Source organism: Geotrypetes seraphini, chromosome 19, assembly GCF_902459505.1.
Source record: "Geotrypetes seraphini chromosome 19, aGeoSer1.1, whole genome shotgun sequence".
Classification (NCBI taxonomy): Eukaryota; Metazoa; Chordata; class Amphibia; order Gymnophiona; family Dermophiidae; genus Geotrypetes; species Geotrypetes seraphini.
Genome location: NC_047102.1, coordinates 15,649,411 through 15,672,882, shown reverse-complemented (window position 1 = coordinate 15,672,882; position 23,472 = coordinate 15,649,411). Strand labels below are relative to the sequence as shown.

Here is a 23,472-nt window from a genome sequence, read left to right as displayed (position 1 = left end):
TCTCCCTGCTTTGCAATGACCGAGTCCCAACGTCCATCCAAGACACCCGTTTTGTTCAGTTGCCAAATGGCTCGGGTACTGGCAGAAGAAAGTTCTTCCAGAGATAAAAAAAAATGATGTCCACGCATAGGTTGTTTCAACTTAGGAAAAGGTCAAAGTTTGGTGGTCTCATGTCTGGACTGTAGGGAGCATGAGGTAACACCTCCCAGCCGTATTCACATATTTTTCAATGACGAGTGGAGAGCTCCATCTTCTCCACGACCAAAAATATTTCGATGAGCTCAATCAAAAGTCAAACAAATGATGATTTTTGCTTATGATCATGAAGGCGTCTGGGTTTTATTTCCATTGAAAGCAATGGAAGTAAAACCTGGCTGTCTCATTCAGTCCTCCTTTTTCTGGAGCCATATGGTAACCCTAGTCATAGGGTTACCAGACATCCAGGAAACCCAGACGTGCCCTCTTTTTAAAGGACTGGTTCATGCTCCTGGATGGACTTTCCAAATCCAGAGCGTGCATGGGTGACGTCGCACACATTTGCACACACTCCAGGCCCTCCAGGCGCGGCTGGAGCTCGTCCGGAAGAAGAGCGGAGGCTTTGTGGGGGCGGAGTTGGAGGTGGATTGGGGTGAGGTTGGACGAGGGAATGGGGCGTGGTCATGTATCCGGAGTTTCCCGGAGAAAAATATGGTAACCCTATCTAGTCATATTTTGAGGCTCATACTTAGGTTCTGAAGAATAAGTGCCAATGTGTGTGCCCTACTGCCGCCTAAGTTAATTGGTTTAATTGGTGCACTGACCACGCCAATTAAAGAACAATTAAAATATTGTTTAAAAAAAGTGTAGGTGCCTATAGGCAAGACAAAGAAAATTCCAACAAGTCTGCAGTAAAAGGTGGACACCAAGAACAAAAAAAGGCTGCAGAATGGAATGTGCAAGGTACAGGAATGTTTGTTCAAAAACTGCATAAAATTGACATGCGATCGGCACCATTTTTGTAGGCAGCTGCCGATTTTACAGCGCCTTTTGCAGAATCTGGTCCTTTGCGCATAGGTGTCCGATGCGTTCCTCCCCAGGTTAGCTGTGATTTCATCATGCATAAAATTTAAATATGGGTATGTGATATTATTTTATTTTTTGGCAGTGCTCTTCTGTAATTGATCTATCTGTGCACGGCTTGGTAGTAGAAGAGAGAGCTTGATGCAAGTGATCCAACCTATTGGCCATCCTAGACATCTTTTGACTGACTTTGTTTCCTCGCTGATTCGTGTCTGCAAGGAATATGCAGCTCTTGACAATAAGCTTAATAAACAGAATCAAGATCTTTGAGAAAGGAAAGGAGAACGTTTACCAGCTGCTTTATCTGATCTCCATTTTATATTTTGTAGTAATAGTTCATGAATCCGATTTGGTCCCATGATAAGATTGGTTTAGTACGACTGAAAAGTATTAAAGAGGTCGTGTTTAGTGGTAATATTTAGATAGGGAATAGGCACAGGTTAGAGCAGTGTTTCTCAACTGGGTCCTGGAGTACCCCCTTGCCAGTCAGGTTTTCAAGATATCCACAGTGAATATGCATGAAAGAAATTTGCATATAATAGAGGCACTGTATGCAAATCAAGTTTATGCAAATTCAGTGTGGAAATCGGTACTCCAGGACCCAGTTGAGAAACACTAGAGCACTTTTCTTCACCTCAAGGCCTAGGGCCTAGTGGTAGCCCTCCTGTTGCTCCCTGACTTCCCTTCACCTTTTCTTCAGACTTGCCGTCAGTATATTAAAAAAAAAAAGTTATTCTGGAGTGTGTGAGCCCACCAAAACCGGTGTCAGGTCAAAAGCGCGCCGGGACAAAGGCGCGCGCAGACAATTGAGTGCAGCATGGAGGCGCGTGTCGCAGAAAATTACTGTTTTTAGGGCTACGACGGGGGGGGGGAACACCCCCCACTTTACTTAATAGAGAGCGCGCCACATTGTGGGGGCGTTGTGGGGGATTTGGGGGGTTGTAACCCCCCACATTTTACTGAAAACTTCACTTTTTCCTGTTTTTAGGGAAAAAGTTAAGTTTACAGTAAAATGTGGGGGGGGTTACAATCCCCCAAACCCTCTACAACGCTGGCGTGATCTTTATTAAGTAAACTGGGGGGGCTCCCCAACAAAACCCCACGTCGGAGCCCTTAAAACTGTAATTTTCTTCGGCGCGCGCCTCCGTCTTGCGCTCAGTTGTCGGCGCGCGCCTTTGTCTTTCGCGGGGTTGTCTATGAACCACCAAAACCTACTGGATCATCGTATAGGTGACACCTGCAGGCATAAGGGCTATTTGTTCATACAGGTGCTTTAGTTAGAATGTGAGCCTTAGGGACGGTTAGGAATATTTGCTAAGCACCTAATATTTGATGCATTATTTGAGAACCGCTATGAAATTCGAAGAGGTACTGGCGGTATACAAATAAAAATCGTATTGTATTGCTGACCTCTCTGTATCCAATTGGCTTGTTTTGTGCATTTTTCTTTCGGACCTGTGTGTTTTGTTTTGTTTTTTTTTGGTGTTCAAAAAGATAAGATGCATGTCTGAAAATGATCATGTTCGGGGGAAACCCCCCCCCCCCCAAGAAGAGTCATTTTGCAGTTTTGAAAATGGGTGTGTGTGTGTTACTGGCTTTCTGTGCATCTCCCGCAAAATGTCCAAACTTGGATCTATATCATTATATCCTAATTGTCTTACTCGGGTCTCATCAAAGGCAGAGAACCATTCTTTCGGGTTCTGCAGAAAGAGAGTTGAAAACTGGTTAATTAATAAAGATTGGACCGACGAAGAGCAATACAACCGCCGGTAGCATTGTGCCCGGCTGTGGTCTGAAGGTCCACACAATTAAGAATAAGAACATGAAAGAATGGTTCTCTGCCTTTGATGAGACCCGAGTAAGACAATTAGGATATCATTTGATTGAAGATACAACAGTGGCTTCTTTATTGTATACAAACTTGGATTTAGACATTGTATTGAAAATGCCCCTCTGGGGCTGGAAGAGAAAGCTGCTCAAAAGGTGACACCACAAACGAGCCTCTGGAATAATTTTGTAGGGAGAAATTTAAAACGGGGGAAGTGGGGGAGAGTCCATTTGAAGTGGATGGACTGGAGACAGGATGATGGAGGTTGACGAGATGGTCTCCTCCTGCGTTGTCCAGAGATGGTCTTGGCTCTCGCTTTGAACTTCATTTGACACACTGCCCCTGCTTGAAAAAGTGATATTTTCTGGGTTAAAAACTTTACAGATCTTTCTGAGGAATTATTAGGAAAGCTTTCAATTAATTTGCTTTACTCATGGTTGGTCCAGGAAACATTCTTTAGCATTGTGGGGTTTTACACACTAGCATATAACAAGCTTTGTGATTTAACAGAGGTTGAATTTTACTAAATGTGCATTTTTTTTAGGTAGGTGAGAGTAAGGGAGACTTGAAGCAAACAGAAATTTTAGGGTGTTTGTAAATGTGGTTTTATTGAGAGTGAGAGAAACCCTTGTGAAAAAAAAAATCCTGGTATACTTCATCTATAAATGAGCCTTGAAATAACATTCAGCTGAGTAGGGTAATTTTGAGATTTACCCATAAAGTATCCAGAACGAAGTGAGACTTTATTGCCTGTCAACGTGCATTCTCTGCTCTTCCCCAGTGCGTCTGGGGCTGGAGAGACCATGGAGGCGGTATTCATCGCCCCAGGGAAGATGCTGGGAAGTGGGAGGATGTTATCAGTTGTTGTGCAACGGTGATACCTAAAGGCTAGATTTATGACCCACTGTTACAGGGTCGTAATGCGTCTGATGCATGGCCCCCGGTCAGACACTCACTGAAATGACTGGACTTAAAATCAGTTCAGAGAATATAATGTAGGGGGGGTCAAAAATGCCCGGGTGGGAAGTTGTATAAGAAAGTTCACGGTGCTTGGAAGTGCAAAAGGAGGAGGAAACTGCCAAGTTTAAAAAAAAAAAAAAAAGTCCCCTAAAATATAAACCAAAGTACGTTGTATAATTCATAAGACTGGTGTATTTATTGCTACTGTGAGCCAATGATGTGAGCTCAATTTCCCAAAATTGCCTTTTTGCTACATGTGACTGAGCTGGAAGTGATTAGCTAAGCAGTTTGTCATTTTGCTGAAATGAGGTGGAACTGTTTAGTGGTTGGAATTCTAATTCTTCTCCATCTGTCGTCTGATCTGTGTTGCAGCGTCAGCATTCAGCCCAAAGGAAAGGGAATTGGGATAAGCTCCCCCTCCGATCGCGTGCGCTCCCTCTCCCTTCGGGGCTGAGATTCTAGGGATATGTGCTCAGGGCTGTCTCAGCTACTTAAAGGAAATGTATGTGCAAAGGATCAGGGCTAGGCTGAGTTTGGATATTGATGGCGAAAGAGAATGGAGGGAGAAACGTGCCCTGTGAAGGGACAGACTGAAATCCTGCAACTGAGAACAAAATCCTTTTTAATAGCAATGACTGTTTAAACTTTACTAACGGTGGCTCTGCTGCAGATAACGCGCACTGATTTTTAATTAAAGACCTCCAGGGATTGAAATAAAATGTTTCATTTAAAGGAATATTTAAGATTAAGGGTCCACTTCTCTTTTCCCCATGGGCACAGAATAGGTGAAGTTATTCACAAACCGGCCCTCGGGTACCGTAAACACACTTAGAATACAGCTTAATTAATGTCGCTTTGTGGATTAAGAATTAAGTTTTTAGATTATTAAGGCACTTGGCGGTAATTTAAAATGGAATATTGTTAGAGTCCTCTTCGCTTAGAGTGTGCCATTAAAAAAAAAAAAAAAAAAAAGATACCTACTTTGATACAGATACTAAATGATCGTGCTCGTATTCCCTGTAGCTTTATCTGCATCAGATTGGTTCATCTAATTTGTTGTTCAATGAAAAAATACCAACCGGTCCTATTAGACGCTCTTCTATTGTGTAATAATAATAATTTTTATTTTTATATATCGCCAAACCATCAGCTCTTGGCAGTTTACACAATAGTAATTACTACAAGTAATTAAAATACAGATCCAAATAACAGTCTTATAAAAGAAAGTAACACAATTCAAAAAAGATACAAAATGCAACCCTAACTTATTCAGAGTAATATATGCACAATACAAATTATTTATGCTAAAATAGGTAAACTATGAAAATTATTCCATAAAATAATAAAAATCCATTTATGATTATTTTAAAATCGATTTAAATTTGTTTAAATAAATAAGTGTTAAGATCTTTCCAAAATTGATAAGTAAGAGATGGAGAAATAAGAGCATTCAAACATGAATTCATTACTCCTGCTTGAAACGCCAGAGTCCTGTCCAAGAATTTCTTAAAGCAGCATGCGTTCGCTGCGGGAAAATAAAACCAACCGGATCTACATATATATAGATTTTTTTTTTTTTTAATGTAAAAAATCTAAAATGAGCAACAAGCTAAGATGGTGGCACAAGTAAAAAGTGTGGAGGGCAATTCTTTGAAGGGATGTCTAGTTTTGGGTGCCTGTTTGGAGCCTATTGCATAAGGAAAAGTAAGCGCCCCAAAACCTGGAACGGCCTCCTACACCACCTGCGCCAACCAGACACTTATAACTTTAGGGAAAAGCTTACGACGCATCTCTTCTTGTCAGTCCTCTAATTAAAGAGTGTGGTTCAATGGTTAAAACTACAGCCTCAGCACCCTGAGGTTGTGGGTTCAACCCATGCTGCTACTGTGACCCTGGGCAAGTCTCCTAATCCCCCCCCCCCCCATTGCCCCAGGTACATTAGATAGATTGTGAGCCCACCGAGGCAGACAGGGAAAAATGCTTCAGTACCTGATTAAACGCATGTAAACTGTTCTGAGCTCCCCTGGGAGAACAGTATAGAAAATGGAATAAAGAAATAATGTGAAAAGTTCCAGCCTCTGATAACCAGAGCTGGTATTGTGACATCATAATGCCTCATTCCACCAATGCCTGAGAGCCGACCTCATCAGTGATGTCACAATGGCTTGATTGTCCTTTACTTGGCTCACTTCTACTACATTTTGATTTCTAGAGTAGTTAAAGCTACAGCCTCAGCACCCTGAGGTTGTGGGTTCAAACCTATGCTGCTCCTGTGACCTTGGGCAAGTCACTTAATCCCCCCCATTGCCCCAGGTACATTAGATAGATTGTGAGCCCACCAGGGCAGACAGAGAAAAATGCTTGAAGTACCTGAATAAACTCATGTAAACCGATCTGAGCTCTCCGGGGAGAACGGTATAAAAAATTAAATATATATAAATTAAATAAGAGGAGTCTGAGCCTAATTTACACCAGGGTTTTTAGTTGGTTAAGCGCAGTTTCTGGTGCCAAGTGTTGTTAAGGTGGACCCAGAATATATATATATATATATATATATAAATTACAGAACACAAGATTTGCCAGACTGAGTCAGACAAAGAGTAACAAGGTTCTGTAACCTCAAGGATGAACAGTGACCTTTTCTGGGTCCACCTTAACGACACTTGGCACCAGAAACTGCGCTTAACCAACTAAAAACCTTGGTGTAAATTAGGCTCAGACTCCTCTTATTCTATAACGATGCATCTGATCCACCCATGACCTCGAGGCCACGCCCCCTTTCTGTAGCCACGCACAAACGGGAGTGTAAATATGCACGTGTAACTTAATTGATGCCAATTAGCATTGATAATTCGATTGCTGGAGCCCAGTTATTGGCGCAATTAAATTGGGTGCATTCCCAAATTTCTGCCTGCAATTTTAATACCATTTACAGAATTTTGGTTTAAATGACTGAAATCCTGGCATTTACTTAAGTTCTTGCTGCCTCTGAGGCTTCCTTTTTATCAAGCTACGTTAGGATTTTTTTTTTTTTTTAAATTTAATATTTATTGAATTTTTCAATATATTCAAGCATACAACTTGTACAGAAAGGAAATTTAGCAAGAAATTAATACAAATGAAAACTTATATAAAAGAATATCAAATATAAGCATAAATTTCTACTCAAGTCCTCAATCAGATCCAAGAAGGGAAATAGGCGAATCAAAGTAATTATATATATATATATATATATATATATATATATATATATATATATATATATATATAAACCAAGCAATAACTAGTTGAATGAGATTAAAGCACCCTTACTTAAACTAAGCACTTTCTTTCTCCAGAGATGCAGTTGAGAGAAAAGTTGTCAGTTGCGATGGTTCAAAGAAAACATATTTATGAGAATGATAATTAATAACACATTTACATGGATGTCGCAAGTAAAAGGTCGCCCCCAGAGATAAAACACCAGGTTTCCTTAACAAGAATTCTCGTCTCCTTCTCTGCATATCCTTGGCCAAATCTGGGAACATCTGAATTTTACAACCTAAAAACTCTTTTTGTTTATTTTTAAAGAAAAGTCTCAGCAACCAGCTTTTATCTGATGCGAGAGCTACTGTCAAAAGTAAAGTGGCCGGGGCTCACTAATTCTCTATCAGACATTTCCAAAATATTACGGTAGATATATTCATTAAATCAGGTCCCAATTTCTGTTGTTGTTGCAACAACAACATAAGAAGAACAGAAGAAGTTGCCCCCGCTGAGTCAGGCCAGAGGTCCATCTTGCTCAGCGGTCCGCTCCCGCGGCGGCCCATCAGGCCTAGTGCCTGAACAGTGGTCCCTGATTAATTTTGTAACTTACCTCTAATCCCATCCCTATAATCTACCTTTACTCTTATCTGTACCCCTCAATCTCTTTGTCTTCCAAGTACCTATCGAACCCCTGTAGCGTGCTCCTGTTTATCACATCCTCTGGTAGCACGTAGCAATAAAAGCGCCGACGCTCATAGAATTCCTTTATGAGTGTTGGAGCTTTTATTGCAGCAGCCAATAATTTAAAAAAACAAAACAAAACCCAAAAACACACCCCTAACGCAGCTTGATAAAAGGGGGCCTAAATCTGCAAGGCTCTTTATAGTGTGAAGTATGTTTATCTGTGTGGTCTATTCTTGTCCATTTTTAAGTCGATACTTGTTGCGTTTACAAAAATAAAAAAAACCTGGGGAAAATGTAGCCCGAGTTAGGCGTGGATCCCGAACTTGGGGCATTGCTAGATGGCCGCAATTAGGGCACCGTTTACTACGTTGAAAGCATTGCCTGACAATTGTGGTCTATCGAGCGCTTTTTAATTTTAAAAATAAATAAATAAAATCTGCATAAGTGGCGTAGGTATGGTTTCAAAACGTTAAGGCTTCTATTTTTTACAAACTGTTTGCTTTCCTCTAGGTTTATCTTTGTAAAGCCTCCAGGCTTCGGCTTGGAGAACCCTAGCCGTCATCATTGAGGCCAGCAGCTGGAGCGGCAGCGAAAGCCCTGCCGAAGATATTGAAAGAATGAGCGATTCTGCAGATAAGCCTATTGACAACGATGCAGAAGGAGTCTGGAGCCCTGACATTGAGCAGAGCTTTCAGGAGGCCCTGGCTATTTATCCACCATGTGGCAGGAGGAAAATCATCTTATCAGATGAAGGCAAAATGTATGGTAAGTCATATGCATTTAACTCTTGGGCATAATTTGTCCATTAAAGGGCCCGCAGGTGGAGCTGGATTAAGTGAAATGAACTGCAAAGACTGGTATCAAGGATCATAAGTTTCTGATCACTGTTATGGCCTCTCTGTCATGTACTTCTTAATAGACGTGTAGTGTGAGTGAATTAAGTAGCGAGAGGGCCGAGAGTTTGAAAGTTTAAAATCTTTGTTTTTCCTGTAAAAGAGAGTAATTTTTAGAAGCAATTTCTGCACGTAAAAAAAATGCTGTGTTTTTGTGTGCAGAAACCATTTCTTAAAATTGCCCCTGGGCTTCTGCACACAAGTGTATTCGGAAACAAATTGCAAGCATGCTTTTTCATATACCAAAAAAAAAGGCATTATGGTGCGTGAAGTTGAGCTTGCTAATTATTTTATTTTATATTTATTTATGAGCAGCCTTGATGAAGAGATTCACCCAAGGCAGTGTACAGTGTTAACAATTTTGTTCACAGCTTAACAATGCTAAAAAGACCAAATATAAATGTAAATACAGTGAATGAGAGAAACTCAAAATCATGAAACAGTTTCAAAAATATATTTAAAACAGCACTGAAATTCAGTTGAGAGATATAATACAATGTCGGCACAATTCTTATGAAACAACTAATAAGAACACATCGTAATATTCAAATAACATAGATGTAATGCTAATGTTTTTCTGCAAGACTGCTTATCCATAGCAGAGGGGCCAAGTGCAGTTATTGGATTGGGGGGGGGGCAAGATGGGTGGTACAGAGCTCATTGGGGTAAATAGATGGACGGCTAGACGCAAGGCAAGTTATTTGTATAATGTTTTATCAAGTATCATGTGTACATAAAGAAATTTGTACCCAGTAAGAAACGGCTAGAACTTGGAAGCGGAGAAACAGCCATTTTCGAAATTACTTGACATCCCAAACTTTTTTTTAAGTTTTTGAAAATAGTCTACTTTAGACATCTTGGCCTAACTCTTTTTTTGACCATTTTCAGTCACAAAAACTTCCAGGTTCTGAGGCCTGGATTTTGTATAGGATGCCTGTCCTGGGATCCTATACAGAATCGGGCCTATACCCACCCAAACTAAACCCGATTCTGTAACAGATGTCCATGTTGCAGACGCTGGTTACAGAATCGGGTTACTTTAGATGTGGCCGCTATACATAATTGCGGCAAGGGATCTCCTTGCCGCGATTAGTATAGCGACCATGGCTACAGCCGCCAGTCTCCCCTCTCTCCCCAACCCCTGACGATCGCGGCAGGATGGTGCCCAACCGCTCCTGCCCACAGAACCTCATGATCGCTGGCAGGAAGGTGGTCAACCCTTCCTGCCGGACCCCTCCAAAGACCCCACCCCCACAACGGAACCCCCCATCCTGGAACCCCCCCTCGGGCTTACCTGCAAGATGGCCAGATGGGTACTTGCACTGTCTGGCCAGCAGGCCCGCCTCTGTCCAAATGAGGCGGGCCCGCCCCTTCCTTGCCCAACCCACAGGATCCTAGGGCCTAAGGCCCCTCCTATGGGTACCCTCCTGCCGGCGATATTGTGGGTGGGGCTTACCGGCAGAAAGGATTGAGCACCTTTCTACAGCGGCGAGTAAACTTGATCCTTAACATAGCATCCCTGGAATGCTCTCTGTCTCCCTTGAACAGAATGCCTTCGCAAAAAAATAAGTTTTTAGTAGGTTTTTAAACATTGCACGATCTGTGTCTATATATGGCCATTTGGTGGAGGATGGACTGGGGAGGGCTTCAATGGCTGGGATGGTGTAGATCAGGGGTGTCGAAGTCCCTCCTCGAGGGCCGCAATCCAGTCAGGTTTTCAGGATTTCTCCAATGAATATGCATTGAAAGCAGTGCATGCACATAGATCTCATGTATATTCATTGGGGAAATCCTGAAAACCCGATTGGATTGCGGCCCTCGAGGAGGGACTTTGACTCCCCTGCTCTAAATGGTTCATTTTGCTTGATTTTCTAATCAGCCTAGCCCAGGGATCTCAAAGTCCTTCCTCGAGGGCCGCAATCCAGTTGGGTTTTCAGGATTTCCCCAATGGATATGCATGATATCTATGTGCATGCACTGCTTTCAATGCATATTCATTGGGGAAATCCTGAAAACCCGACTGGATTGTGGCCCTCGAGGAGGGACTTTGACACCACTATTGTAGATGGACTGGAGTGAGCTTTGAAGGAGACTTCAGTGGTTGGAACCTAAGCACAGCACCGGGCAGAGCTTTGGATTCTTGCCCAGAAATAATTAAGAAAAAAAAAAATTAAATTGAATCAGGTTGGGCAGACTGGATGGACCATTCGGGTCTTTATCTGCCGTCATCTACTATGTTACTATCAGACCATTGACACAAAAGTGCAAATGACCTGGCAAGGCATTCCACAATACTGGGGCCAGCCAGCAGAGCACAAGATTTGGCTTCTGTGCGTTATATTCGTAAGTCGGGTGTAATGGGGGGGAGGGATTCTGTTCATTTTATGCATTTTAGGTATTAGGATGGGGTTGGGGGGCTTTGGGATGAAACTGGAAAATTCCGCACTGAGGACTGTTGTTCCGAGTTTCCCTTTGTGTGTAGAATTATTGCAGAAGGGGTACTTTTTGCCTGTTTTCTTTGTACAACTGTTGCTTTTGTTCACATTGGTGTTGTGGTATTCTTGCCATTGTGCTATGTTCTCAGCTGCTATAAATAAAGATTAAAAAAAAAAAAAAGAGCACACATACACAGCTGCTTTATTACGTTAAGATATTGTTCTCGTGTAACACAGTTTTCCAGTATGAGGATGCTGTACCTTGGTTATGGTCCTCTCACTTTATTAAGAAACAACAGAAGAATAAAAATTATACCAGCACCCACTGCAAGGAGAAGCAGATGGCAGTATATTTGCCCCCAGCTGTGTTGTCCTTTCCCCCAGTACGGGTTGGATGATGCGGTGACCAGGAGGAATGTTTGTGGTGGTGGAGCGTCTCTCACAGCCCATCAGTGTCAGAGAGGCAGAAACGAACCTCGAGGCATTAGTTCTCAGCTGTCATGTGACCCTCCCAGCCAAATGAACTCTAATGTCTGGAAAAAGCAGACTCGCAACGAGGCGTCTCAGCTGCTGCTGGGAGAAAGTTTTTCAGGGTCCTGATTTCCTGCAGGATTTTTGGCATCGGGGAGCAGAGCAAATTTGTCCTGTTTTGTTTCTTTTATTTCCAGAGGCTTTATATACATCCTACCAGTTGCACATGACTGTTCAGCACTTTTGTAATTCCTATTTTCCTTTTGAATTTGCATTTCACAATAGAGAGAGGGTTATCTTACCCCCCCTTTTTTTTTTTTTTTTTTACAAAACCGCAGAAGCGGTTTTTAGTGCAAGCCAGCGCGCTCAATGCTCTGCGCTGCTCCTGACGCTCATAGGAACTCTTGAGTGCTGGAAGCAGTGCAGAGCATTCAGCACGCCGGCCTGCGCTAAAAACTACTTCTGTGGTTTTGTAAAAAGGGGGGAAGGGGGGGTTTAGTTTTAAAAATTTACACATTCGCGTATAGAATAAGTGAATTTCGGTTTGCTAATGGCTTTCTGTTTTATCAAGCACATAAGTTGAATTTTAGCGCGTTAAAACCAGCCAATGTGATAACCGCACGCTAGCTGCCTACTTGTAGGTAGGAGCAGATCGTGGGCATATAACAGGAGTCTGCGCTTAACGTGGCATTGTACGGCTGTGCTTCTGGAGGGTGTGGCTGCTGACCTATTGTGACGCTGTGGAAGACATGGTGGCACAGATCTGGCATCCCCTTATATAGAAGGCTGAACCCCAACAATGGGGAAATTCTGAAAACCCGACTGGGATTCCGGCCCTCGAGGAACGGAGTTGCCTACCTGTGGTCTATACCGTGCACTAAACCGCGTGAGTTTTGTACTTAAGAATGCAAGAATAGCTATACTGGTTCAGACCAGTGGTCCACCTAGACCACTCCCAGTACCTGGAAACATTCCATGGTACTGATCCCAGGGCAAGAAGTGGCTTCCCACATCTCTGTCTTAACCCTTTCAGGACCATAAGGATCGTAGGCCAATTTTTGTGGTTTTGACGACATTTTTATGGTAAAAAGGGCTTGCAGATGCCAAAAAATTGATTTTTTTTTTTGTGAAATATCATTATTTTTATTTAAAAAATCAAACTTCTGGCTTATGGACAGTGTGGCAAGTGAATCTTCTCGTCAATCTGGCAACGATGCTAATGAATGAATGTCGGAACCAGTTTGTTTACATAAAGGCAGTATCATATGGAATCCGTACATATCAAATTTAGAACTGTAGACTATCCCAATCAAAATTTATAGGATTTTAAAGTTATGGGACAAATATGTCCCTTGGTCCTGAAAGGGTTAATAGTGCACTAAAACAGTAACCACAGACACCCACAAGTGGTATTTGAACCCATGTTCCCCGTACAGAGGACACACGGCCTTAACTCCTACGCCACACATGGATTTATCACTCTGTCAAAATTAGGCTGCACTAAACCTCCCCCCCCCTTTTTTTTAAAAAATTTTTTTTTCAAAGCCACGTTAGGCTTTTTTATCGCCGGCAGCAGCAGTGTTAGCTCCGACGCTCATAGTAATTCTATGAGCGTCGGAGCTAATAACCGCCGTGGCTGGCGATAGAAAAGCCTAACACAGCTTTGTAAAAAGGGGGGGGAGGGGTTTGAAAACGTACTGCACTTCTAGTACATATGTCCCATAAATGCCCTCATTCTTTTAAAACAGATGCTTTTTTAATTTTTTCATTTAATACTTTTGGTAGTGATTAAATTCTTACCCTTCTGCATGTCTCCCTTTACTCCCCTCACCATTCATGAAATTCACATCCTAATATTTTCTTTTTCAGAAAGGGATCTTTTTGCTCTTCAGACTGAGTGACTGCTTTACAGCTTGTGAAAATTTATGGAAGTCCTGCTAGGATTCTGAGAACTTTGGAATAGCCTCGTAGCCAAGAGAGTGTAATTGTTCTCAAAGGATCCTGAAATGAAAACATTCTAAGTGCTCTAGATTTTGTATGGCATAATCAAAATAATTTAATGCCCTTTAGTGGCATTTCAAGTGTATTACACTTGTGAGAGACTTTCTCAGAATTAATTTGCAGTATATATTATAATATATTGGTAGGCCTTAAAGTGCTTAGAAGGAATGGCCTGGAGAACTTTTCTCATTTATCCTCGATAATACGTGTAATGTCTTAAATGGAGATTCCAAAATGAGGCTTTATTGGAAGCATAATTTTACTGATCTTCAGTATAATCATTTGTGGAATTATCTGCTCTGTTTTTATGGGTGAAATCAAGCTTGCCATGAATGCAGTTTGTCTCTGTGATATAATTCTTATTTTCAGGTGTTAAATCCATCTTTGGAGCGCAGCTACAGGTCGTCATGCATTAGCCGCCAAATTCTGTATAGGTCGTCCATGCAGTTTTGGATGCAGAAAGCAAATCAACGTGCAAACTAATTACAGTAGCTGATTTGGGGGATAATCAATTGGCAATAATTAGGAATTACATGCAGATCTATTCTACATCATGCATGCTTAAATTTCTTGGTGTGCAACTCCAAAGGGGGAAAAGGCCCTAGGAAGGGCATGAGTGGCTCAGGGATATTCCCAGTAATTAGGTATGATGTAAGAATATGCCTGCATTAGAACGGTATAGAAAATTGAATAAATAAATTTGCGCGCTTAACTGCCATAAGTTGGGCACAAGCATTTATACCAGCTCTTGGCAGGCATAAACGCTTGAGCACCCAAAGTTAGGCGTGAGCCCCTGAATTCTGTATATGGTGCCTCAATTTTGACATGCATTGAAGCAAGCGCAAATAAATTGTTTAACAAGTCATTAACTAGCAATTAATTGATGTTGAAAATCAATTATTACAGTTCGTTGGCAATAATTGGGATTTGTAGTGCAAGTTGCGTGCAATTCTTTAAGACAAAGTGCCTAAATCCCCCTAGTGTGCGACTCAAAAGGGGAGCATGGCCAGGGGAGGGACAGGGCCGTTCAAAAATGTATGTGTGATAGAACAGAGCCATTTGCACACCCAATTACCATAAATTGGGTGCCAGAATTTACATCAGCGTTTCAGTTCGGGTTGCGGGAAATGGCTCGAAGCGCTTCATATAAAGGGCGTTCAGTCTGGACCACCCTTTGTAGAACAGTGCTTTGCACCAATTCTTTCGTTTTTCTGGGATTGGTTTTTGAGTGCCATTTATAAAATTCCACCCAAAATGCCCACTAAGTGAATATTCTGTAAAGGTTGTTCTGTGCAGAGCGCCCTCTACAGAATATTAGCTTAGCATAGATCCTATCTGTTAGACGTGTCTCCCTGAGCATCTGTCTGTCAATGGCACCCTCTCCTACAGATAAGGTTTATAACAATTATGTTTTTATTACAATAATTATCTACATTTCAGTTTCTCAATGCTTTATTGCCCACAGCTAGTTTCAGTGTATCAATTATCCTAATAAGCACTTATGTTTTTCTATTAAATGTACCTGTTTTAACATTGCTGTTATAAACATTTAAAATCCAATAAAATAATACTGGGGGCAAAAAAGAATGAAAATGTCCCAAGTTCCTTTTTAGATTCTTTTTATTTTTTTTATTTCCCACACAACCTGGGTGGCAGACCTGGCCAACACCGGGGACCCTTTGCTGCTCAAATGCTGAAAGGGCACCTTTGACATTTGTATCCTTGCTACTTAAAAAAAAAAAACTTAAATACTGCAAAACTCAAGATCATCCAGTGAGATTTTCAGTTTATTCTCCTACAGTCAAAACATTACAATTTAAAACTAGCTTCATAGCAGCATTAACATAAAACTGGAGTTACCCAAAATGTTTTTCTAAATAAGTACGCCTTTCGGGGTTTTGATTTTTTTTCAAAATTGGCACAAAAATCACTCTGACCTAACCATCTGGTAAGGTGTTTTGACTACTGTGGTGCATCCACAGATGGTCTTGTATCCCAGCTAATTTCACAAATCCTAAAAGAAGGTACTTCTAACAAGTTGGCAGTCTGACTCCAAATTTTGCCATGGGGAACTCTTTGGGCTGTTGGGAGCTCGTGCAAAATTGGTGTAATAGGTCCACTTCTGTTTCACTAACCAAAAATCTGCTAGCTAGTTAGTTAAGTTAGAATCTGCCAATAAACTGCAATAATAAAATTACAAAATATTGTATAATCAAAAATTTACCTTGTATTTTCTGGATTTAATAGTGATATTTTGGTTTTCATGATATTTTTTCTTGTGTTTTGACTGAGATTGTCAAAATTATAAAATCAATAAATAAAGAATAAAAAAAATAAATAAATTACAAAATAATTAGAACACACGCATATAAAATAACGCAAACACAAAAAATAAAGCTTGAGGGATCACCATACCTTTTTTTAAAAAATTTTATTTATAAATTTTTCAAAATTTAACAAGCATACAATCTTGTACAGAAAAGTGCGATGAAGAAAACATAGCATTATTAATTATTCTCAAACTTGAAAATAAACCAAAATTACATAAAAGGTAATAAATTTCAACTTAATCTCGCACTAGTCCTCAACATTGGATCCAAGATTCAGGAATTAGGAGTAAATATAATACAATAACAAATTAAACCAAATCACATCATCTGTTGCTGAAAGAGAGCTTAAATTAATTATTAGGACACTGATGTTTCTCCTTTTTCAAGGCTCTTCATGGAGAGGAAGGCCGTCAAATGAGACGGTTCAAAGAAAATGTATTTAAGGGAATTATACCTTATTACACACTTACAAGGGTATCTAAGAAAAAATAATCCCCCTATCTGGGTCACACCTGCTTTTAATAGTAAAAATTCCCTCCTTCTCTTTTGAGTTTCTCTCAAAACATCAGGAAAAACTTGAATATGGAAGCCAAGGAAGTCTCTAGATCTATTTTTAAAGAAAAGTTTAAGGATCCAATCTCTGTCCGGAGCCAAAGCCACAGTCAGTAGGAGAGTGGCTGGACTAGCCACCTCTCTATCAGATTATTCCAATAACACCATACCTTTACAACATTCTGGACATGTATACATATGGCGCCTAGATTTGCATGTGCGCACAGTTTAATAGAATAACAAACTCAGAAGCATCGGTAATTGTATGCTAACAACCAGTTATTGCTTGGCACCCATTAAAATTTGCACGCACATCCGGCTGGGGTTTTTCAAGAAATTAGGTTGTAGAATCTGTTTGTAGAAAATATATACCGTATGTTTACATAAATTGAAGGTTCTTCAGTGTATGAAATAAAATATTAGGGGTTCCGCTATAGTGAAAAGTTTGGGAATCGCAGCTGTAGGTCATCAATTTCATGATTTAACTTGGGGAAAGGCTTGAATTAAGAAGTACTTTGTATTTTGAGAGTGAAAACGCGAACCTAAATTCAGAAGGGCGAGAATTCCAAAGTATAGGTGTTACAGAAAAGCAGGCAGTACGAGCAATGTGTGACTTTAATTTGTAGATAAGAGGGTACGTTAAGGGAAGGATTCAGTAAATGGCATCATTTCTGATGCCAGTTCTATAAAGGTCGCTTTGTGCTAAGTGACTTTTCTAGAATAATGCTTAGAGTGGATTCCCAAATCTAACTTCGGGTTTGAGGACTTAGGCCTGCTGAAGCCTGGTATAAATCCTCTTGCCCAACCGCTAACAGCTAGACGTGCAAATCCAAGTTCTCTGTAGCATCGCACCTAAATTCTGGGACCACCCATGCCCTTCCCATAGATATGTCCCCCTTTCAAGTTGAGCACTCTAAAATTTAGATGCAACTGTTATATAAAATAACGACTAGGTCAGATTCATGCACTAATCCAAATCTATATTCAGGAATAAAGCGGTATAGAAGTACCCACTATTATTAATGGCAATTAACCCCTATAATTGATTGTTGATACCACCATTAACTCATTAATTTGCATGCACTTCTGCCCTGTGTGCTGAAATTTGCACACCCAACTTTGGGCGACCTATACAGGATCCAGGGCTAAGTAACTTTTGATGTGAAGAGCATAAAGGATGAGAAGATGAGTAAGGGATGAGAGATCTATTTAGAAATTGACGGATCCCAGTATGAAGAATCTGAAAGACAAGAATGAGAAATGTATAAGTATTAAGAAATGAAACAGGCAACCAGTGTTCACTGGTAAGCAGAGGGGGGAGATACTATCAAAATTTATCCTCCTTGGTTTCTCCCCCCCCCTCCCAAATGTTCTCTTCTATGCTTCTCTTGGTCCTCTGCTGCAGCAGAGAGGATGAATTCTGCTACGAGAGTAATCAAAAAGTAAACACAAAATACATTTAATGGCTTTAGTAGAAGTAACTGTGAGCAGTTGAACATATCACAGAGTCCCCATGCAAGATGACGCATTTGTTGTATTGTTCAACTACCTTCTGCATTCCTGCAGAGAAGTGTTTTGGCTTCTCCTGAAGCCAGGGGAGCACCACTTCCTTCATCATGTCACAGTGATGCACCCATGTCTCATCACCGATGACAATGCCCTCCTGAATACTCGGATCTTCTTCATACCGTCTCAGGAACTGGGTTGCAACCTCCACATGCTGTTGCTTGTGCAGATTGGTAAGGTGTTTGGCAACCCATCGTGCGCAGACCTTCCTGTATCCCAAGTCGTCATGAATTATGGCAAATGCAGATCCATAGCTGATACCGGTCTCTTCACTGGTCACTTTCCAGACCCCCTCAACCTTGGACTTTGACTCTTCTGGCTCTTCTTGTGGGGCCACTGCTGGTCCCTATGCTTTCTGGCCTCTTGGGTCCTCATGGATCCTTGAAACTTCACCGCGTCCCTCCATTGGTCATCAAGCCTGAGCCCCTCCCTGGACTCCAGGCTTTACTGGGGCCCTTTAGCTACTCTTTTTTTTTTTCCAGGCCCTCTCACAGGCACTCAGTCTTTTCCTGGACGCACACACTTAGGACTCTCCCAGTTCCTCAGTCGTCTGCCAGCGCACACACTGAGGACCAGTTGCTTAGCCATTTTTTCCTGGACACATGCACGGAGGGCTCTCCTAGTCCCCCAGTTGGCTTCCCCCAGACACATACACTGAGGACTTGATTCCTGTCCCTCAGCTGCTCTCTGTGAGTGAGGACAGCCCCACCACCCACTCCTCTAGTCTCTCGCATAACCACCAGGCCCTCTGCTGCTTGTCAACCCTGGGGCACCCTCCTGGTCACCCCCCAAGGTCTACCAGGCAGGCCAGTATAACAGGCTTATTGAGGGTTAGGCCAGCGGCCACAATTCCTCCCCTCGAAGGTCACCTGGCTCCCAAAGGAGCTTCCGATTTTCCCAGCTCTTTGCTGTGGAAGTGTCCTTTTCAGCACCACCATTTCATCATGGTGAGTGGACAGCTCCCAGCAGCCTTTGCAGGATGTTGTGCAAATTAGCTCCTTTCTGCTGCTCAGGCTCCCTCCGCTGGTCAGTGACAGGAACTCCACCCTGTCACAATTACCTTACTGGCAAGAAAATGGAAACTAAGCACCGGGTACCTGAGTTTTGGTAAAGGTACACAGGTACAAAATTTTGAATGACATAGGGGGCCACCATTTGCGTAAGTTTGTTGGTGGACAAGTAGGCCTAGATTCTATAAATGGCACCTAAAAAATCAGCGCTGAAGACTATAATGCTTGACACTATTCTATAAACTGCACTCGGGCACCGTTAATAGAGTACTTGAGGCCGGATTCTCAAAAAAGCTGCTGTTTTGGTTTTAGGTGGCGCGATAATCGATACGCACTGTTAAAAATCCAATTAATAAATGGCACCTGCCATGTCAGACGCTGCTTACAGAATCAGCCTCTTGGCGCTTAAATTGGGTGTAGAACCCCCCCCCCCCCTTATTCTATAACCATATGTGTAAATTGCAGGAATGCCCCTGATCCATCTATGACCTTCCCATGGCCATTCCCCCCCTTTTTTTTTTTTTTTTTTTGAAACGTCCAGATCCTGCTTATAAATGTTTGAATTTTTTAATTAATTCCAGTTAACACCAATAACTGCTCGTTAAGATTCCAATTGATTCCAGTTATCGGTGCTAATTTGCCCATTGTTCAACTAAATTGCACGTGGAAATTGAGCGCGTGCACAAATGCCCTTTGGTAGAATTAGGCTGGTAACGGGGTAGCTTGCCATTGCCTTTCCCAGTCACTTTTAACCCCCTCCCCACCACACACACACACCTGAGGCTAGATTCTCATTTACCAGCAAAGTGGATGGATGGCTGAGTTGGCCAGAGGCCAGCTCTCTGACAAAAATCCCAAAGGAGGTTCAAACTCCGGTCGCGGGCACAGTAGACAAGCAATCGGATTGTGCCATGAGAAAAGCAATTCAAAAAGAGATGAGGGCAATCTGTTCAGAGCAGCAGTAGCTCTCCCCACCCCCACCCTATGCTTTTGTTTAGGAACAGTTAAACCCTAACCCATTTCTAGGCAGACTAGATGGCCCACTTTGGTCTTTAACTGCCATCATCTATGTTAAATAAATAGTGGTGTACCCGAGGGATCTTTACTAAATAAAGGCTAGAAAAGATAGGGCATTTTGGCTTGAAGAAGAAATAGACATAACCGAGTGACATGGAACGGGTAAATAAAGTGCAGTTGTCCTCCCTTTTAACCCTTTCAGGACCAAGGGACATATTTGTCCCATAACTTTAAAATCCTATAAATTTTGATTGGGTTAGTCTACAGTTCTAAATTTGATATGTACGGATTCCATAGGATACTGCCTTTATGTAAACAAACTGGTTCCGACATTCATTCATTAGCGTCGTTGCCAGATTGACGAGAAGATTCACTTGCCACACTGTCCATAAGCCAGAAGTTTGATTTTTAAAAAAAAAATAATATTTCACAAAAAAAATCAATTTTTTGGCATCTGCAAGCCCTTTTTACCATAAAAATGTCGTCAAAACCATAAAAATTGGCCTACGATCCTTATGGTCCTGAAAGGGTTAAATAGTAGCAAGACTAGAAGATGCTTCATAAAACTAGTAGGAAGCATACTTTTAAAACAAATTGGAAAGTGGTTTATCATTCAACGCACAATTAAGCTGCAGAATTGGTCACTGAAAGATGTAGTCAAGGCAGCTAACACAGCAGGGTTTAAACAAGAGTTTAGTCAGGATGCTGGAGGAAACATCTGGAAATCATTAGTAGCTGGGTTGTCTTTGGAAAGCCATGACATTAGCCCTAGTACTAAACAGCAAGAAATGAATGTGCTTCTTGGATACTTTTGAGTTGGATTGGCCACTTGAATAGGATTCTGTGCTCAGTGGACCTCTTGATCTGACCCAGTATAGCAATTGTATTCTAACAGAGTCAATGAATGGGCCATCCAGTATGCCCAAACATACACTCTCTATAATGATTTAATTTAAATTATTTTTCTTGGATGTTTCTGGGCCAAAAACCCAGATCCCCAGTATTGTGCATCTACTGGAGTCTCCGTCGAAGCTTACTCCAGCTCATCACGCAGAGTACATCTGTTTAACCATCCAACAAATAAAGGCCTGCCGTTACAAAAGATACCTGAACAGGACACTTGCTTTCCAAGCAGGTCAACTGAACGATTGGCCTGGGTAACATTATTACGCACGCCTCATCCTACCTGAGTTTCAGAAAATTAAACTTGTTTAACCGATTTGTAATCTAAGACCTCTTAAACCTTATCTCTTCTAAACTAACCGAATTGTTTCCCTAGATCTCTTATGCCTTACCTCTGTATCCTGCTCACCTATATTTGATGATTGTCCAGCTCTTCTTTGTTGTAAACCGCCTCAAACTACTACGGCTTTGGCGATATATAAGAATAAAATTTATTATTATCTAAACCATCCCAGCCCGCCCTCAACTGAATGGTCATATACGAGACACAGACCGTGCAAGTCTACCCTGTACTGGCCTTAGTTCTTCCATATATGCCATTATTTTCTGATTAGAGATCCTCTGTGTTCATCCCTTGCTGGTTTTGTTGTTTTTGTTTTTTTTAACTCTGTCACTCCACCACCTCCCTCAGGAGCGCATTCCAGGCATCAACCACCCTCTCTATAAAGAAAAATTTCCTAACACTCTTGAGTCTACCACCCCTCAACCTCAAATTATGTCCTCTGGTTTTACCATTTTCCTTTCTCTGGAAAATATTTTGTCCTACGTTAATACCCTTCAAGTATTTGAACGTCTGAATCATATCTCCATATCTCCTCTGTCCCTCTTTTCCTCTAGGGCAGAGGTCTCAAAGTCCCTCATTGAGGGCCGCACTCCAGTCGGGGAAATCCTGAAAACCTGACTGGATTGCGGCCCTCAAGGAGGGAATTTGAGATCCCTGCTCTAAAGTTTACATATTCAGGGCTTCCAGTCATCATTCATCTTTTGGTGCAAGCCTACCATTTTCGTCGCCTTTCTCTGGACCGCTTCAAGTTGTCTTATGTCCTTTGCCAAATACAGTGTCCAACATTGAACACAATGCTCCAAGTGGGGCCTCACCAACGACCTGTACAGGGGCATCAACACCTTCTTTCTTCTACTGGCTACGCCTCTTTCTATACAGCCCAGCATCCTTCTGGCAACAGCCACTGCCTTGTCACACTGTCTCTTTGCCTTTAGATCTTCAGATACTATCACCCCAAGGTCCCTCTCCCCTTCCATGCATATCAGCCTCTCACCTCTAACCAGGCCTAGATATTTTTTCCTTTTGGTTTTTAAAAATATTTGTATTTAGAAATTATTAAATACAACAAAACCACAACATTCAGAAACTGAGCCCAAGTAGAAAACAAGTGATAAAGTCCAACGCGATGTTCTTCGCGCAGATGATATTTTTCCCTTTTTTTTCAGTCTATTTGCTCAGTCCTTGCTCTGCACCCTACCAGTCAGGTTTTCGGGATATCTACTATGAATATGTATGAGATTTCCATGCATAGCTGCTTTTGTATGCATATCTATCTCGTGCATATTCATTGTGGATAATCTGAAAAACTGACTGCCTAGGTGTGTCCCGAGGACTGGGTTGAAAACCACTGTTCTAGCTGTCGGACACTGGGCTGGGACTCTGACACTATGAACTTTCTTTCATAATACCTAGGAAGGCTAATGTTGCCCCTGTTTTAATAGCTCCGCCTTCTCGCTGTTCCCAGTCTGTTTATTGAAGAAACAACCCTGAGGCTGGGAGACATGCACCAAGATTCCTTTCAGAACCCTTTATCGTAGGCGTTAAATTTCGCTCTCAGCCAAGTGATTGTGACTCCCTGAGGTGTTGCAGCCGCTACCATTCCCCATCAACCCAAGCGAAGACCAGGTCATGTGTGCTGCTTCCAGTGGCGTAGCAAGGGTGAGTGGTGCCCCTTCCCCTCTCCCCGCAGTATGTGCGTCCCCCGTACCTCTTTAATTTTCCTGGTGCAAGCAGCATTACAAACATGCTGCTCATGTCGTGTTTGCTCTCCCTCTGACGTCACATCCCAGGCACGGGACCCAGAAGTGACGTCGGAGAGAGCCGACACAGATGCGCGCAGTAAGTTCATGACGCTGCTCGTGGTGGGAAAATTAAAGAGGTACGAGGGAAAGGGGCGCATGCACGCAGCAAGGGGGGTGGAGAGGAGGATCGGTGCTGGCGCCCAGGCCAGACTGCCCGCCTCATCCCCCACCCCTTCCTATGCCACTGCCTGCTCCTCTGTTTTGAACAGATTGTAAGAGACAATCCACACAGAGATATTGTGTGTGTGGCACGATAATGCTGTCCTTGACAGGAAGGTTCTCATGATTTGCCATGCCCTTAACGATGGTCGCTAAACCTGTTCCAGCCGGTTTAGCGAGCATTCATTTTAGCGGCTCACTGCGGTCTTTTCC

General features: G+C 42.0%; 1 protein-coding gene across 8 annotated transcripts in view; it reads left to right on the top strand.

Moving 5' to 3' along the window:
- The window catches only part of TEAD1 (TEA domain transcription factor 1), a 241,338-nt gene that overhangs the window by 76,504 nt on the left and 141,362 nt on the right, over positions 1-23,472 (top strand). For all 8 annotated transcript variants that reach the window (XM_033928298.1, XM_033928299.1, XM_033928296.1 and 5 more), the window contains one exon: positions 8,288-8,542. In XM_033928298.1, the coding sequence (XP_033784189.1) occupies positions 8,395-8,542 (148 nt within the window). In that variant the 5' untranslated portion in view covers positions 8,288-8,394. The remainder of the gene's footprint in view (positions 1-8,287; positions 8,543-23,472) is intronic.